Raw genomic sequence first — 17803 nt, 5'->3', positions numbered from 1 at the left:
TTATTTTTAATTTTTAAAGATTTTATTTATTTATTAAAGATTTTATTTATTTATTTGACACAGAGAGACACAGCAAGAGAAGGAACAGAAGCAAGGGGAGTGAGAGAGGGAGAAGCAGGTTTCTTGCTGAGCAGGGAGCCCAATGCAGGGCTAGATGTGGGGCTCAATGCGGGGCTCGATCCCAGGACCCTGGGATCATGACCTGAGCTGAAGGCAGACACTTAACGACTGAGCCACCCAGGGGCCCCTATAGATGCATTTATAACCAGCTGTCTATTGGCATCAACGTTTTCCGTAAGACTTGGGTAAGATTGGTAAAGGAGCACAGACACAAAATTGTAAATGGCATGGCACTTTCTGGAAGGTGCCAGTAGTTTGTATGGACAGAGCTCAGACTTGAAGGGAAGGCCTGGTGAGAGATGGGGCTAAGAGGCAAGCCATGGCCAAAGCATTGGATGCCAAGCTAAGACATGTGGAAATAAAAATTATTTGTCTTCCATTTTTATTCCTCTTTGATTAAAATTAAGATAAAATATTGATCATATCATTATTTGGTGAGACATCTTGGGAGTAAATAATCTTGTTGAAACAAGTAATTTGAAAATTTGATAGACTTCTGTGCTAGTTGTTTTCCTCTTTAATAAAGTAAGGAAGAGAAGATTAGAGAATATGTTCTGATGAATCAAGAGCATAATAAAGAGAGACTATCTATGTGGGGCCAAGGTCATATTTAAGTTTAATTATGATAGGTTCTGTCTCTTGTTATCATGAACTACTGAAAAGTAATAAAGAGCACCTTCATAATTGTTTAAGGGCAAAGTTTTAGTTTAATCTCACAGGGATGGCAGATTCAAATGGGAACACATCAAACCTTGTTCTTCCACAGGAATTTGGATTGGTCGGAAGACAGTGGAGAGCCTTGGAAGGCTTTTAAGCGGGGGAGAGGCATAATCAGAGTTGTGTTTTATTTATTTATTTATTTTTAAAGATTTCATTTATTTATTTATTTGGGAGAGACAAAGAGTGTGAGGGGGAGCATGAATGGGGAGGATGGGCAGAGGGAGAGGGAGAAACAGGTTTCCCACTGAGCAGGGAGTCCGATGCAGGGCCCGATCTCAGGACCCCAGGACCGTGACCCGAGCCAAAGCAGACACTTAACCAACTGAACCATTCAGGTGCCCCAAAATTGTGTTTTAGAAATAAATTCTGGAGCCCTGAGGAGGGCAGATAGGAGGGGAGAGAGCAACCAGAAGCAGAGCAATCCCCAGAAACTATTGCTGGAATCCAGGTGACAAATACTTGTGGCCTGAACTAAGACAGTAAAGTGGAGATGGAGGGGATTGGGTGGACGTAACTGACATAAGAAGGTAGAGTTGGGGGCGCCTGGGTGGCTCAGTTGTTTAGCGTCTGCCTTTGGCTCAGGTCATGATCCTAGGGTCCTGGGATCGAGCCCCGCATCGGGCTCCCTGCTCTGTGGGAAGCCTGCTTCTCCCTCTACCAGTCCCCCTGCTTGTGTTCCCTCTCTTGCTATGTCTCTCTCTGTCAAATAAATAAATAAAATCTTTAAAAAAAAAAAAAAGGTAGAGTTAATACCGATTGGATATGGGGAATGAGGAAGTGGTCTAGGATGATTGCTCAGGTTTCAGGCTTGGGCAACTGGAGAGAAGGGGGTTGTCCGGCACCCAGTGGGCACTCATTACATTTATTGAATGTTGAATAGATTTAGGGATAGGAAATAACATGAAAATGAGGAGGATCAGATTGCAATGAAGCGTCCTTATACAGTTTTGGAAAGTTTAGTTTGCGTGATACCCCCTAAGCACCCTATGCTTTTCTTTCATAGACCCCATCAGTATGTAATGATATATTTATTTGTGGGACTATATATTTAATGTCTGTTTTTCCTGCTAAGACCATAAGTTCTAAGATTTCAAATATCATGTCTACTTTACTCACCTCTACTGTCTCCAGTAACTTGATAGGACCTAGCACGTGGTTGGGGGAATACATTATGGAATGGATGGGTGAATCCAGGTGGGAGATGTCCAGCAGGCACTTGGATCTGAGGAGCTAGATCTCAGGAGTGAACTGGACTGAAGACAGAGATTTGCAGGTCATTAGCACTCAGATCAGTGTTGAAGCCAGTGATGACTGAGGATATGTACAGTGAGAAGAGAAAAAAGGCCAGGAGGGAACTCTTTTAAAGATACTGACTTTAAAAACTGGGTAGAGGAAGGGGAGCCAGCAAAAGACAATGTGAATGAATAGGAATAGAAACAGGAAAAGAGCTGGGAAGGGTGGTTTCATAAGAGCCAAGGGGGGAGAGTTGTGAAAGGGTGCTGATACCAATTCCAATGTGGGTGGAGGGTGCACATATCCAAACCAATTCTTCAGACACTAGCTGGGTATCCTATAATTCAACACTATCTACCTGGAGCTAGCATCAGATTCCACAGGTTAAGGGTTCAATCATGCAAGACTGCCCCACTTCAGATGCCGATCGCAAGCCCCAGCTTGTCACCTGTGCTTCTGACCCAACTGGCTACAAATCAGAGGGTCCCACAAATCGCTCCTCAGGTTTGATTAATTTTCTTTTCTTTTTTAGATTTTGTTTATTTATTTGACAGAGAGAGACACACAGTGAGAGAAGGAACACAAGCAGGGGGAGTAGGAGAGGGAGAAGCAGGCTTCCCTCTGAGAAGGGAGCCCGATGCGGGACTCGATCCCAGGACCCTGGGATCATGACCCGAGCCGAAGGCAGCTGCTTAATGACTGAGCCAGCCAGGCGCCCCGGGTTTGATTAATTTTCTAGAGCTGCTCACAGACCTCAGGAAACCCCTTTACTCACTAGATTACCAATTTATTACAAAGGATATGACTCAACAGCCAGATGAAGAGATATATAGGCAAGGTATGTGGGAATGGGCTTGGAGCTTCCATGCCCTCTTCAGATTCTACCTGAATTTAATCTACATGTGTTCACCAACCTGGAAGCTCTCTGTACCTTGCCCTTTTGGGTTTTATGGCAGCTTTATTACATAGGCACAATAGATTAAATCATTGACCATTGGTGATTAAGCTATCTCTAGCCCCACTCTCTCCCGGAGGTCCGGGGGTGGGACTGAAAATTCCAACTTCTGTTCCTGGTTGGTTCCCCTGGCAGCCAATGAGGTGCTTTCCAAAAGTCACCTCATTAACATAAGCCCAGTTGTGGTAGAAAGGTGCTTGTTAGAAATAGCAATACATCATTTTACCTTCATGGCTCTGGAGTGATTTCAGGGACTGAGGACAAAAGGCCAAACATTATAAGGAAAGATGCTCCCATTGCTCTTTTTTTTTTTTTTTTTGAAAGATTTTATTTATTTGTCAGAGAGAGAGGGAACACAAGCAGGGGGAGTGGGAGAGGGAGAAGCAGGCTCCCCGCTGAGCAAGGAGCCCGATGTGGGACTCGATCCCAGGACCCTGGGATCATGACCTGAGCTGAAGGCAGACGCTTAACTGACTGAGCCACCCAGGCATCCTTTCCATTGCTCTTTATCCCTTAGGAAATTCCAAGGGCTTTGGGAGCTGTGAGCCAGAAACATGGACAAAGACCAAACATATATGAAAAATAAATAATTGGTCATCTGAACGACCAAATATATATTTCTTACAAATCACAATATTGCATACTGGTATATACTACATTATGGATGAACCTTGAAAACATTCTGCTGAACAAAAGGAGCCAGTCATAAAAGGCCACATATTGTGTGATTCCATTTATGTGAAATGTCCAGAATAGGCAAATCCGTAGATGTGGAAAGTAGATTAGTAGTTGCCTAGGGCTAGAGAAGGGAAAAATGGTGACTGCTAAGGAGTACAGGGTTTCTTTTTGGGGTGAAGAAAGTGTTCTGAAACGAGATACCCTGTGAATATACTAAAACGCAATGAACTGTATACTTTGAAAGGGTTAATTATATGGTATGTGAACTGTGTCAATAAAGCTGTTATTAACACACACACACACACACACACATACGTACACATCCTGGCTGCAGGGCCCAAGACTAAGCAGCTGCAGCTCTTTGGCAAGGTGTCTGACTCCATGAAGGCTGAGATCCCAGGGTTGTGCAGCTGATCTCAGATTGGCAGTCTGTGTGGGCTTTGCTTAAATTAGCCGACCTCCTTACTCCTTACTCCAGCAGGGGTTTTAATGTTTTAGTATTCCAACTTAAATCAGAGAATGGGGGCTGAAGGGCGTGGGAAATGCTCTGGTTGGCCAGGGCAGCTCTTTTCTTTCTGCTTTTTATTTCGGTTATAGCCGATCTGGTTCTCCAGTTGAGCAAGGATGGATGACACTGGTGAGAACTGTGAGCTTGGCCCGAGGGTGTGGAGTGGCCCCTGCTCTTACCACAAGGCTCTTACCACAAGACGGAGATGTTGTGCAGAAGGTGGAGGGGATGCGGCTATGGGGAGAGGCTGGGACTGCCGACCTGTGCGGATTCTCGAAGTCCTCCCAAGTCTCCGGGACTGGACTCTTCTTCCCTGAGCCGGTGGTGGTGGTGGTGGTGGTGGTGGTGGTGGTGGTGGTGGTGGTGGTGTGTGTGTGTGTGTTGGGTTGAGGACTGGGAGGAGATAAGGTCTGTGTGGAGAGAGGTCTTAATAATGATTTTTTAGTTTCTCAAAAGATCTTTCAACTTTGATTCCTGAAAGAAATTTTATCACCATTGTTTTTTCTGCTTTTTAAATCTGCACTCCTTTGGTTTAAAAGTTGGGGGTGATTTTATCCTTGCAAATAAGATCCCCTGGGTATGCCCTATAAATTGAGATTCTTGACAGTGGGGAAAATCAGCTCTCATAGTTCATGCTGGTAGCTGTGGGGTAAGTTTGTGAAACTGTGGGTAAGCAAAAGGAGGCTTCTCTAATTAAGTCATGAGAATTGTGTTGCTGAATCTTGGTAGTCTAGTTTGGGTCCTGCCCTAACCAGACCCCCGCTAATACCATCCCCTCTCCCATGGCCAGCAAGCTCTTTGCAGTGGGAGTGGTGAAAAAATTTTTTCTTTCTTTCTTCTTTTTTTTTTTTTTAACTCGGCCACTAAACACAGTTTAATAGTCCCATTATTCCTTCCCACTTGTTAAATTTCTAATTCTATGGAGAACAGAGAAGTAAAATTCCAAAAGCAGTTAAACAAGAAGTGTTTGAAATCTGACATATATTCCCAAACAAGAATTCCTCAGGTAACATTTTTCCTTTCTCTTTGTGGAATCCTATATACCAATATGAAGTGTGTTATAACAAAAAAAATGCCTGGTGGTGCCTGGGTGGCTCAGATGTTGGGCATCTGCCTTCGGCTTAGGTCATGATCCCAGGGTCCTGGGATTGAGCCCCACATCGGGCTCCCTGCTCGGCGGGAAGACTGCTTCTCCCTCTCCCACTCCCCCTGCTTGTGTTCTGTCTCTCGCTGTCTCTTTCTCTGTCAAATAAATAAATAAAATCTTTAAAAAAATGCCTGTACAATGCATCAGTTGCTAGAGTATTTGCTTATTTCTTCCCACTTGGCAGAGGTGAAGTCAGTTGTTGGAATGAGGCTGAGATTGGAGAATCTGTTAAGTTTTATTCTTGGACAGATGCAGCATCTTCAAAAAGAGTTTGAGGTAACCGAAAGTAAAAGACACATGTACATTAAGGATAATAGAATGCAATTTGAGGGCTTGCTTTGGCAGCACATATACTAAAATTGGAATGATAGAGAAGATTAGCATGGCCCCTGCTCAAGGATGACATGTAAATTCATGAAGCGTTCCATATTTTAAAAAAATAAGTAAATAAAATGCAAATGGAGTACAAAAAGAAATAGAAAATCAAAGTGATAGAAGAGCGAAGAAGAAAAAAGTGCTGTCTACAAAGGCTAAGAGAATTATTCTGATTGAACATTAAATTTGGCTTTGAACTTCTAAGATAATATGAAGAACTAGGTAATTTAAAAATAATCAGTAGCAGTCGCCTGGGTGGCTCACTCGGTTTAGTGTCTGCCTTCAGCTCAGGTCATGATCCCAGGGTCCTGGGATAGAGCCCCACATCGGGCTCCCTGCTCATCGGGGAGCCTGCTTCTCCCTCTCCCTCTGCACCCCTGCTCCTGTTCTCTTGCTTGCTCAATCTCAAATAAATAAATAAAATCTTAAAAAAAAATAACCAGTAGCATACTCTTTACTTAGAAAAGACAAAATCTCAAAGAAAAGAAAAAGAAAGGACAAGTACTCTTCTGGTACCAAATGCATGGCAGTATGTATTTATGTATTTATTTATTTATTTATTGAAAAAGAGTTTATTTATTCATTTGAGACAGATACAGAGAAAGCGAGCATGAGCCGGGGGAGAGGCAGAGGAGAGGGAGAAGCAGACTTGCCGTTGAGCTGGGAGCCCTACGTGGGGCTTGATCCCAGGACCTGGAGATCATGACCTGAGCCAAAGGCAAATGCTTAACCATCTGAGCCACCCACGCACCCCAATGACAGGATTTATTGTATGGGGTCTTGCACAGTGTACAGATACATGTTGTTCTTGATTAGAATTTCATAAGCAAATGCAGAGGTGATTTTCTTCAGACTTTTTTCTTTTTTTATCAAAGAAGTATTTTTATTTTTCTAATTTGAGTCAAAAACATGCAGATCATAAGTGGATGGTTCAATGAATTTTCACAAAATTAATACTTACATTACAGCCACACAGGTCAAGAAAAGAACTTTACCAGCACCCCAGACAACCCCCTAAATACCTCCCTCCATCTTTGACCCCACCCACCTCCCCAAGGGTAACCATGAATCTGATTTGTAGCAACGTAGATTAGTTTTGCCTATTTGTAATTGTGTGTAGGTGGAATCTACACAAAGTTCTTTTGTGTCACAATATTATGTTTGTAAGATTCATACACCTAATTGTACGTAGCTATAGTTCATTTTTGTCACTGTATAGCATTACATTGTGTGAACATATTTCAACTTATTTATTCTACTGTTGTTGCATATTTGGGCTGTTTTCAGCTTTTGGCTATTACAGATGATAATGCTGCTATGAACACATCTTATGATGCACATGTGCGCATATTTTGTTTTTGTTATGCACTTAAAAGTGGAATCAATTAGTATAGGGAAGGTGGATCTTTATTTTCGGTAGATAAGGACAAACCATTTTTCAAACTGATTGAATCAATTAACTCTTTCAATGGAAATGCTGGATTGTTCCATATTTTTGCCAGCACTTGACATTGTCAACTTTTTTTCAGTTAAAACATTATAGTGGGTGCATCTGATTATGGTAAGTGACTGTTGACTTGGGTACCACCTAGTCTGTATGTCCAAAATGAGAACAGAGAATGTTGTGGTGGATCAGTCCATGAATCCATGTGCTGATTATGTGTGTGTGTGTGTGTGTATGTATATATATATATTTTTTAATTATTTGAGAGAGCGTGTGAGCCTGAGAAGGGGGAGGGGCAGAGGGAGAGGGAGAAGCAGGCTCCCACTGAGCAAGGAGCCTGATACAGGGATTGATCCCAGGACCCTGGGATCATGACCCAAGCCGAAGACAGACACTTAACCGACTGATCCACCCAGCTGCTCCCCATGTGCTGATTATAGACTCACTCTTAGGATCAGTGACTAGACTGATAGGAGTCTGTAGACAAACCCAGGTCTGAAGATTTGAAAGGAGGGAATACAGGCCTTATTTTGCCATGCACTATATTGCAGAGAGCTAGGTCCTCTGCTTGAGACTGAAGAAAGGCGGGGTGAATTGGCATTGTCCAGTATGGTGATAAAGAGCTGGTAGAAATGATGAAGGATGTTGCAACACATGGAGTTTGACATCTGAATGCACCAAATAGTTTGAGTTCTCATGGTGTAATTTCCTTCTGTTAAAGCCTGGAGGAAGAGGTAGGGCTCATAGAGAAAGACCTAGAATGGCACTGATAAAACAACAACAACCAAAATAATGCTAATAATATCTAATAATTTTATAGTGTTTTATGTGTGTTAACTCATTTAACTTTCTCAACAAATCACGGAGATGTCCTTTTCCCATTTTGAAGATGAGCATCCAGGTACGGAGAGGTTAATTCACTTACCCAAGGCCATACAACAAGTAAATGGCAAATAAAGCCTGAATTTGAACCCAGGTAATCTGGCCTCAGAATCCAGGTTCAGGACTTTATGCTAGCCACAAAATTAGGGTTGGGGGCATTGGAACTCATGCAGAGAGATTCTTGGAAAGGAAGACAAGGAAAAGTAGGCAGGAATTAGCCAGGTGGTCTCACTGGTATCAACTAACAGGCTCCCAAAAAAGCGTTCTGACAAACGGAATACATTCTGCACTGTTGCTGAAGGGGACAATCGCAGAAGCCTGAAACATCTCCAGGTTTGGATATGAGAGTCTTCAGCGCACAGCACGTACAATGGCTGGGTAGGGAAGCCCAGTTTAGCAGAGAGCCTAACACCGAGGATTGCCAGTCTTCCCTCCTCATACCTGTGTCAGGTTTTTATGATTGCTCTACTGAGGGATAGATGACGAGTATCACGGCTAGTTTCTTTTGGGTTTCCTGGTTGTAGAGAAACCAATTAGGGGCAGCAGTTGATATATTATGATATATCATAATATATATATGATTATATTAAGTCATATTATATATGATTTAAATTTCTAATACCCATGCCAGTGGCTAGGGACCCTGTATTTGCCCCAGATTCCGAGACAACCAACGAGGTCAATTCGTGGGGCTCCAAGGGGGCCCTGTCACTGAAACCTGGGCTGGAGGCTGGGATCTGGAGACTGATAGTGGGGAGGGAGGGACAAAGGAGGGACACCCTAGTGGGTTCTTAGGTGGAGATTAAACCATCTGTACTTCCTCTTGGAGCCCCTGGACACGTCCCACTTCCCTACACCCTCTTATACCTTTGTTTCCTCTTCCCCTAGCTTCTCCCTTTTCCCCTCATGCTTACATTGCCCCATCCACAAATATAAATAATAACCTTCCCTGGGAGAAGAGCTCACTCTAAATGGGGAGAGGAGGGAGGAAATCTCAGGCTGGGAAATGGCCAGATGACCTCTATAGTTCATGTAGACAGTCTCGGGACCGAGTCTCCAAGACAGGATGGGCCAATGACTGCACTGCTGGTAAAGAAAAGGCTCTGTAGGTGTTTCCTACAGAGTCATGTTTGGACTCAAGCATCTCCAGCCCAAGGGGGTATAGCTCAGTGAAGACACTTGCTAAGCAGAACCCAGCCCTCAGTATTGCTCATCTCCCTGAGACTTCTCCAAGGCTTTCCCTTTTCTCCTTCCCAATCTCCTTCAGGTTGTTCCCCATCCTTGCCAACACTTATTTTTTCTTGTCATTTTGGCTCCTATGTATATGTTGACTATGTATGTGGGTTTGTTTCTGGGCTCTTGATTCTGTTCCCTTGGTCTATGTTTATGTGTTTATGCCAGTAACATATCTCTTTGGTTACTATAGCTTTGTAGTATCGTTTGAAATCAGGAAATGTGATGCCTCCAGCTTTGTTCTTCTTTCTCAGTATTAAATTGGCTATTTAGGGTCTCTTGGGCTTCCCGAAGAGTGTTAGGATTGTTTTTTCTGCTTCTGTGAAAAATGCCATTGGAATTTTGATAGGGATTGCATTTGATCTATAGATGGCTTTGGGTAGTGTAGACATTTCAACAAGATGAATTCTTTTTTTAAAACATTTATTTTATTTATTTATTATTATTTTTTTTAATCTTTTTTTTTTTTTAAGATTTTATTTATTTATATGACAGAGAGAGACAGCGAGAACAGGAACACAAGCAGGGGGAGTAGGAGAGGGAGAAGCAGGCTTCCCGCCGAGCAGGGAGCCCGATGTGGGACTTGATCCCAGGACCCTGGGATCATGACCTGAGCCGAAGGCAGACGCCCAACGACTGAGCCACCCAGGCGCCCTAAAACATTTATTGATTTAAGTAATCTCTACTCCCGATGTGGGGCTTGAACTCCTGACCTGGAGACCAAGAGTTGCATGCTGTTCCGACTAAGCCCCAACAATATTAATTCTTCTGATCCACGAACATGGGATCTTTCCATTTATTTGTGTATTCTACTATTTCTTTCATCAAAGTCTTAATAGTTTTCATTGTACAGATCTTTCATCTCTTTGGTTAAATTTATTCCGAAGTATTTTGTTGTTTTTGATGCTATTGTAAATGGGTTTGCTTTCTTTATTTCTTTTTCAGGTAGTTCATTATTAGTGTATTGAAATGCAACTGATTTTTGTAGGTTGCTTTTTTTTTTTATGCTGCAGTTTTACTGAATTTGTTTATCAGTTCCAACGGTTTCTTGGTGGAGTCTAGGACTTACTTTCTTTCTTTTTTTTTTCCCCCCTTAGCCCCAAACCCACCCCTAGGACTTTCTGTATATGTTGAACCATCCTTGCATCTCAGGTATTTGGAACTGGATATCATCCTAGGACTCCCCCATCTGATCACTGGGTCCTAGGGCATCTGCCTCTTATATATTTCTAATTGCTCCCTTCCTCCTCATACCCACTGCATGGTCAACTCTTTCATCTCCTGCATGTCTTTGTTCAGATGTTGCTTTCTTAGTGAGGCCTACTCTGACAACTATATTTAATACTGTAAACTGTCCTCACTCCAGGCCTCTTGATCCCCCTTATTCTGCTCTTTTTCTTTTTTCCAAAGTGCATATCCTCTTCTAACATATTTATTATGTCTATTGTTTATTTTACTTTTTCAAAAGCTTTATTGAGATATAATTCACATATACAATTCACACATTTAAAGTTTACAATTCAATTACTCTTAATATATTCACAGAGTTGTGTGACCATCACCAAAATCAATTTTAGAATATTTTTATTACCCTAAAAAGAATTCTCTTACTCTTTACCAGTCACCTCCCATTTCCCCCCAGCCTCCTTCAGCCCAACCCTAGGTAACTACTCACCTACTCTTTCTCTCTATAGATTTACCTATTCTGGAAATATCTTATAAATCGACTCATACAATATGTGGTCTTTTGCAACTTACTTCTTTCACTGAGCATAATGTTTTCAAGGTGCCAAAGCAACTGCACCATTTTACATTTTCACCAGCAGTGAATGAGGGGTGAGCCCCTAATGCAGTGCCTGACACATAGTGGGTGCTCAATAAATGTTTATTAAATGTATGGATGAGAAAATGTAGGACACAGTCTACGTTGTTTAGCATACCATCCAAGGGCTTTCCTGATCAGGTCCCTACCTATTTTTCCAGCATCATCTTTTGCTACTCCATGGCCTCTAGCCTTACAGACCTCTCTGCCTTCTCACACAGCCTGTTCCTGCTGCCTGAGGTATACTTCTTGTCCTTCTGCTTAGGGTGCTGAGCTTCTGTTCGCCTCCAGCACTACCTCTGCCCTTACACCTTTGATATAACAGATGCTTTCTCTTGCTGTCCTCTCCACATTTTCTTAATAATTTATTTCTATTTCTATATCCCCTACTAGTTCTGTGAGCTTCTTAAGGATTAGCACTGTTCTACTCATTTTTGTATCCTCTGCACTTACCCAGGGCTTGGCACAGAGTTGGTATTTAATAAATGTCTGTTTCAGCGAACAAGTAGAGGAAATAGCAAGGGCAAAACCCCAGAGGGAGAAATACACTGGCAGGTTTGAGAAACAGTGAGTTTTCCAACTTGACTGTGTTAAAAAGCAAAACTCAGCTGAGTACATTTGAGGATCTAATTGACTCTGTTAAATGATTCATGAATTGGGCAGTATCCCATCTAGCAAGGAGAGGGGAGCTGCACTGAGCTCGGAAAAAGAAAGGTTTTTAAAGGCACAGAGAGGGCATTAAAAAAAAAAAATTTATTAGCAAGGAATGCATTCTTTAGGCAAGGTTGCCCTCCTAAGGGAGAAAGGGGTCTATGGGGGATATCTCCTAGTGTTGACCAGGACATTCCATTTTGACTGGTTAAAGGTTACATTCCTGGGGAGGTTGACACTGCAGTTAGCTTAGGTATTAAATCATGGTTTACTGACACGGGGCCTTAACATAAGTGACTCCATTTGGGGCCTGTGGTTTTCTTTTTAACATAATCCCCTTTTTGATCAGACCCGCAGTTTCAGTGAGAGATGTGATAAAAAAATTATTTTTGAGATGTCATAAAAATTTAAGGATCAGTTCCACTCTCAGCTACTATTCTGTAGTTTTTGCAGCTGTTAAAAAGCAAAATTCAGCAAGTAAATTTGAAGATCTAATTGGCTTTATCAAATGATTCATGAATCAGGCATCATCCCATCTAGCAAGTAGAGGGGAGCTCAGAGGAGCTGTACAAAATGGAAAGTTTTTATAGGAAGGAGGGTGGGGCAAGAAAGTTATTAGCAAAAGAAACGGATTATTCTAGGCAAGGTTGCTTTCCCTCAAGGGGAAGTGTAGGGGGTCTTACCATGAAGATCACCCCATCTTCCTTTGGAGGGTGGAGAGGGCCCATGTGGCAGACTTATAGGTGCCGATCAGAAAATTCCTGATTAAGACTGTTTTTCTGGGGGAGGTTGAAACCCCAGTTAAATTAGGTATTAAGCCCTGGTGTGGGGCCTGACCTAAATGACACCATTTGGGGCTGTTGTTTTCTTTTTAACATAACTTTGTTGATCCTTTGTTTGGTATTCACAGGTCATGAATTTTTTTGCTTAATCTCTGAGATATCCACAGGTTACAGCTTCAGGTTCACAATTTTTGAGTTGGTCATCCTCTTTGTTCTTTTTCTGATGTTCCAGTCTTAGGGAGATCGTTTGATTGGTGGTTAGTGACTGTGAACATGCATGTAAAACTCTTGAGAGAATATGACATACCAGGGAGATCATTATGATTATTATAAGGAAGATAATTCCCAATGTTTGAAGTGTACTTCCAAGCCATGGTCACCAAGACCCAAACCAGTCAAAATCAAATAAACAAAGACCTTAAATAAATAAAATGTTTTTTTTTTTTTTTTTAAGATTTTATTTATTTATTTGCGAGAGAGAATGAGAGACAGAGAGCACGAGAGGGAGGAGGGTCAGAGGGAGAGGCAGACTCCCCGCTGAGCAGGGAGCCCGATACGGGACTCGATCCCGGGTCTCCAGGATCATGACCTGAGCCGAAGGCAGTCGCCCAACCGACTGAGCCACCCAGGCGCCCAATAAATAAAATGTTTTAAAAAAAATCTACAGACAGTTAATGTGGATGAGAACTAACCAACTGCTGATTATCAAATAAAGGTATAAAACTGCCACACACCCACACACCACACACACACACACACACACACCACACACATCTGTATGGTTTGGAGAGTAATTGAGTGTGAGTGAAGAGAGAGGAGGATGGAGGAGCCAAAGACTGGGCAAGGCTTTGCAGCCCCATGCAGGGCAGAGTGGTCAGGTTCAGTCTTGGAGTCTTGGCTTATTATACTTGCTTCTATGTGTCTTTGTGGAATTAGATACTTTCTAACTATCTACGGAGAAGGAAAAAGCCTGTGGAAACACTTACTATATATTATAATTACAACCTTCAGGAAAAACAAAAATAATGCAGGGAATATAGCTGTGACACATAATTGTAGTCAGTCAGTTGGGTGCAGTGGCATCGTTTTTCCGATTGTGCTAAAACCAAACAGGCTCTTCTAGAAGTGATTATTGTTTATTCATACTGGACCAAAGCCCTGAAGTAGGTGCTGTTTCACTTATAAAGATGAATCACTCACAGAACTGCACCAGGGGTACCAGTCCAGTTGGAGAGATGAGTTGCGTGGGAGAGGTATGAATAGATGTTATGGGAGAGCAGATCTATTGATGATTCAGAGAAAGCTTTATATGGAGGAGGTGTGAATTGCTGAGGCTTGCAGGACAAGGGAGTATTTGACATGCAGAGATGAGCATCCAGGGCATTTAGGGCAAAGGGCATGGTAAGAGTATAGACCTGGAGCATGGAAAGAGCAGAGCACAACTAAATGGAGAGCAGCAGGCTCTTTGGTTTGGGCATAGGTTGTGTGAGTGGGAAGAAGGGGAGGTAAGTTTGAGGCCTAATCATGGAGGGCCCTGTACACCCAACTAAAGTTTTAGATTATTTGTAGTAGGTTCAGGGCTTTTCAGGTAGTAACATCAGCAGAGCTGTGCTTTGGGAAAATTAAGCAGACAGCACCATGTGGATGAGAGGGGAAGGGACTGACCCTGTGGGTATAGTGAGAAGGGTTCAATGATAGGCCAAGCAAGAGGCACTGAGTGTTGAAGGTGGATGTGGCCATAGGGATGAAGAGAAGGGGACGGGTGCTTCAGACACAACAGAGCCCGACTCTACAGCCTCATCTCCTCAAAGAATGCATGCGGCCAGGAAGAGGAAGTGACAGGAGTGTTAAGACTAAAATGTAATACAAATAGAAATTGGGAATACTAGAGGTGAAGCACCTTTAGGAGAGAAAATGATGAGTTCTGTCTTGGGTATATTGAGTATCTGACTAAACATCTGGCTGGAGAGTACTTCAGGAAATTAGGAATATAGGACAGCCTCAGAAAATGGTCAGGTTGGAGATATAGATCTGGGCCGTAAGAGGGGATGAGATTGCCAAGGAGAGCATGAGGAGCAGGCAGGGAAGGATTCTGGGACAGAACATTGGGGAATCTGCATTTAGGCTGTAGGAAGGAGAGGAGGAGCAGATGAGGAGGAAGGGAAGGGGTGCTGTGATGGAAGCAGGAGAACCAGGAGAGTGGAGTATCTCGGAAGTCAAGGGAGGAATGTGTTCCTAGAGTTGGGTGGTCAAGATGGAGCAGGTGATGGCTTCCGACTGTGAGAGCAGGGAGCTCAGGTGGGAAAAGTAGTCCAGGGCCAGACCATGGGAAGTCTTCTAGGAGAGAGATAGTATGGTGTGGTGATTTGATCCTGTCTCTACTACTCACTCTCTGTTTGACTTTGGACAATTCCCTTCATTTTTGCCTTAATTTGTGTCCCAGGGTCCTCATCTGAAAAGTAGGCATAATGATTGCACGTACCTCATGAGGTTGTATGTGTGTGTGTTGTTTTGAACAGTGCCTGGCACAAGGTAAGTTCTAAATTACTGTTCACTATTTTTTTTTTTAAGATTTTATTTATTTATTTGACGGAGAGAGACACAGCGAGAGAGGGAACACAAGCAGGGGGAGTGGGAGAGGGAGAAGCAGGCTTCCAGCAGAGCAGGGAGCCTGATGCGGGGCTCGATCCCAGGACCCTGGGACCATGACCTGAGCCAAAGGCAGATGCTTAACGACTGAGCCATCCAGGTGCCCTACTGTTCACTATTATAATTATGTGCCAAGCTGAAGAGTTTTGACTTTATCAGTGGGTGACAGGGAGCCATGGACAGACTCCAGCAAGGGCATGGCATGATCTGAAAGCAATCTCCTCCTTCAACCAAGACCCAGTTGGAATTCGAAAACCAGATAAAATTACTAGAAAAAAGAAAGTGCTAACTATTGCAGTGATATCTGAGAAGGAGGAGAGATAAAAGGCCTTGGGGATTGTCTGCTTGGTCCCTGGTGAGCTCTGAGTTTCCGGAGAGGGATGAGAACGGGAGGTGGAGTACAAGGGGTTGGGGAACGCATGGACGGTGAGACACTAGAGGACCTGTGTATATGCTCTTTGAATATTTTGACCACATGGGGTAAGAGAGGATGGTCATTTAAAGGGTGGCAGGGTAGCATGGTTTCAGGGAGGAGGAAAGACAAAAGAGGGAGCCCAGAGGACAGGTAGACAATATAGAGACATTTAGAGCAGGAATGGGGGGATGTGGCAGCCCCTGAAATGAGAGGCAAAACATGGGTATGAATTAAGACTGTGCAGGCCATTGGTTTGGAAGTGAGGAGGATGAGGTTGAGCTGATCTGTATTTTGGCAGGGAGGCTCATCTGTGGAAGGAGAGCCCGATGAACATGAGGTTGGGAAATTGAGAAGGTTGGAGAGGATTTGGAACGGGTGTTATTGGGAACACACACACACACACACACACACACGAGGGAAGGGTCAGATGGAGGCAAAAAGAAAGTCTGCCTTGTATCAGTAAAGTCCAGCCGAGATGGGGTATCACTTGTTGGTGTTGTGGCCTCTCTCCAGTGCCATTTGGCAGCTGGCAATGAGAGAATGTGGATGGGATGCCAATAAAATGCCCCTCAAGTGGCTGGCCGTGGGACCTACACTGAATAAGGAGGTAAACGAAGCCATAAGAGGACTGTAATAAAAGACTGAGCAAAGGCAGGGCATTGGGGGAGGAAAGAGACAGGGAGAGGTGTGGAAAAGAGGGGAAAGAGCCCTAAAGATACGAAGGGCCTGTAGTCAGAGGGCAGTTTCAGCTTTCAAGATCTTCATGGGAGAACAGCTTCAAATGATGGTGAAGACCAAGGGTGGCGAGGCTCAGGCCGGAAGTAAATAGTAGATCTTAATTTATGCATTGCGATTGTGAAGGTGTTTTCTGAGTTCAACTTCAAAACTCCTTAAAGGAAATTAACCAGGCAGCATCCTGTGGATGAGAAGGAAAGAGACTGACAATATAGTGTGAGAAAGCTAAGTTCTCATTACCATGGCAGGAAGTCAGTTGAAAATGTCTAGAACCAATAAATCAAGAAATAGTAGTATAAATAGATAAATCTCTGTTCTGACATGGAGCCAACGGCCAACAAAGAATTCTTGAGACATCTTTGGTGCAAAAAGGTGGTTTTATTAAAGCATGGGGATAGGACCCCGGGGGCAGAAAGAGCTGCATTGGGGTTGTGAGGGGTGGTAGTTTATATGCTTTCAAGTTGGGAGGGGATTAGGGATAGTGTAAGTCTCTAAGGAATTTTGGAAGCAAGGTTTCCAGGAACTTGAGGGGGCTAGTTATTGTTGGGAAAAGGTCATTTATTGCTGTCTAGTCAAACCTTAGTCATGAGACCCTTCAGATGTTTATCAGTGGGTCATAGGCTTGGGGGATGATTGCCAACATGTATCTTGGGGAGTTGAGATAAAGGAAGTTTCCAAAGGAATTTTTTTTTTTTTAAAGATTTTATTTATTTATTTGACAGAGAGAGAGACAGCGAGAGCAGGAACACAAGCAGGGGGAGTGGGAGAGGGGGAAACAGGCTTCCCGCTGAGCAGGGAGCCCGATGTGGGGCTCGATTCCAGGACCCTGGGATCATGACCTGAGCCGAAGGCAGACGCTTAACGACTGAGCCACCCAGGTGCCCTCCAAAGGAATTTTTATATGTTAAAGTAGACTTACAGGGTCCTGGGGGTCAGGCCAAGATTGCCTTTTGCCCTTGGGAAAGTGTCAGCATCGAGGCAGCTGAGTCCCTAGAGGAACGTCAGTTTGTTTCAAGGACTTGTCAATGGCGGTAAGTAGTAAGGAAATTTAGTAATTTTTCTTCTGCCTTTGTTTCCCACATCAACACTCTCTACCAGGAGATAGCATCAGATCCCACAGGTGAAAGGTTCAGTCCTACAAAACTGCCCCCCCCCCCCCCCCCCCCCGGCCCCTACTGCAGATGCCAGCTACCAGCCCAGGTTATCACCTGTACTTCTGACTGACTGGCTACACATTGGAAGTTCCAATGATCCCCTTTTTGGGTTCTATTAATTTGCTAGAGGCCCTCACATGCCCGTGACCGAGCATGGCGGCAGCAATGGAGCCCAGGGGGTGGGTGAAATAGGTGATGGGGATTAAGAGCACATTTATCATGAGGAGCCCTGAGTAATGTATAGAATTGTCGAATCGCTATATTGTACACCTGAAATGAATGTAACACTATGTGTTAACT

General features: G+C 43.4%; 1 protein-coding gene and 1 pseudogene across 3 annotated transcripts in view; both read left to right on the top strand.

Moving 5' to 3' along the window:
- The window catches only part of LOC118008692 (17-beta-hydroxysteroid dehydrogenase type 6-like), a 46694-nt gene that overhangs the window by 15279 nt on the left and 13612 nt on the right, over positions 1-17803 (top strand). The window contains exon 1 of one of the 3 annotated variants that reach the window (XM_035002342.1): positions 14906-15082. The exons of the other annotated variants lie outside the window; for them this stretch is intronic. Coding sequence (XP_034858233.1) covers positions 15046-15082 — 37 coding nt within the window. The 5' untranslated portion in view covers positions 14906-15045. Of the gene's footprint in view, positions 1-14905; positions 15083-17803 lie in introns of those variants that run through there. 3 annotated transcript variants of the gene reach the window in all.
- LOC118009066 lies at positions 5695-5795 on the top strand (annotated as a pseudogene).

Source organism: Mirounga leonina, unplaced genomic scaffold (genome assembly GCF_011800145.1).
Source record: "Mirounga leonina isolate KUSES-001 unplaced genomic scaffold, KU_Mleo_1.0 Mir_126, whole genome shotgun sequence".
NCBI lineage: Eukaryota > Metazoa > Chordata > Mammalia > Carnivora > Phocidae > Mirounga > Mirounga leonina.
The sequence above is the reverse complement of the archived record's forward strand: the minus strand, read 5'-3'. Positions and strand labels throughout refer to the sequence as shown.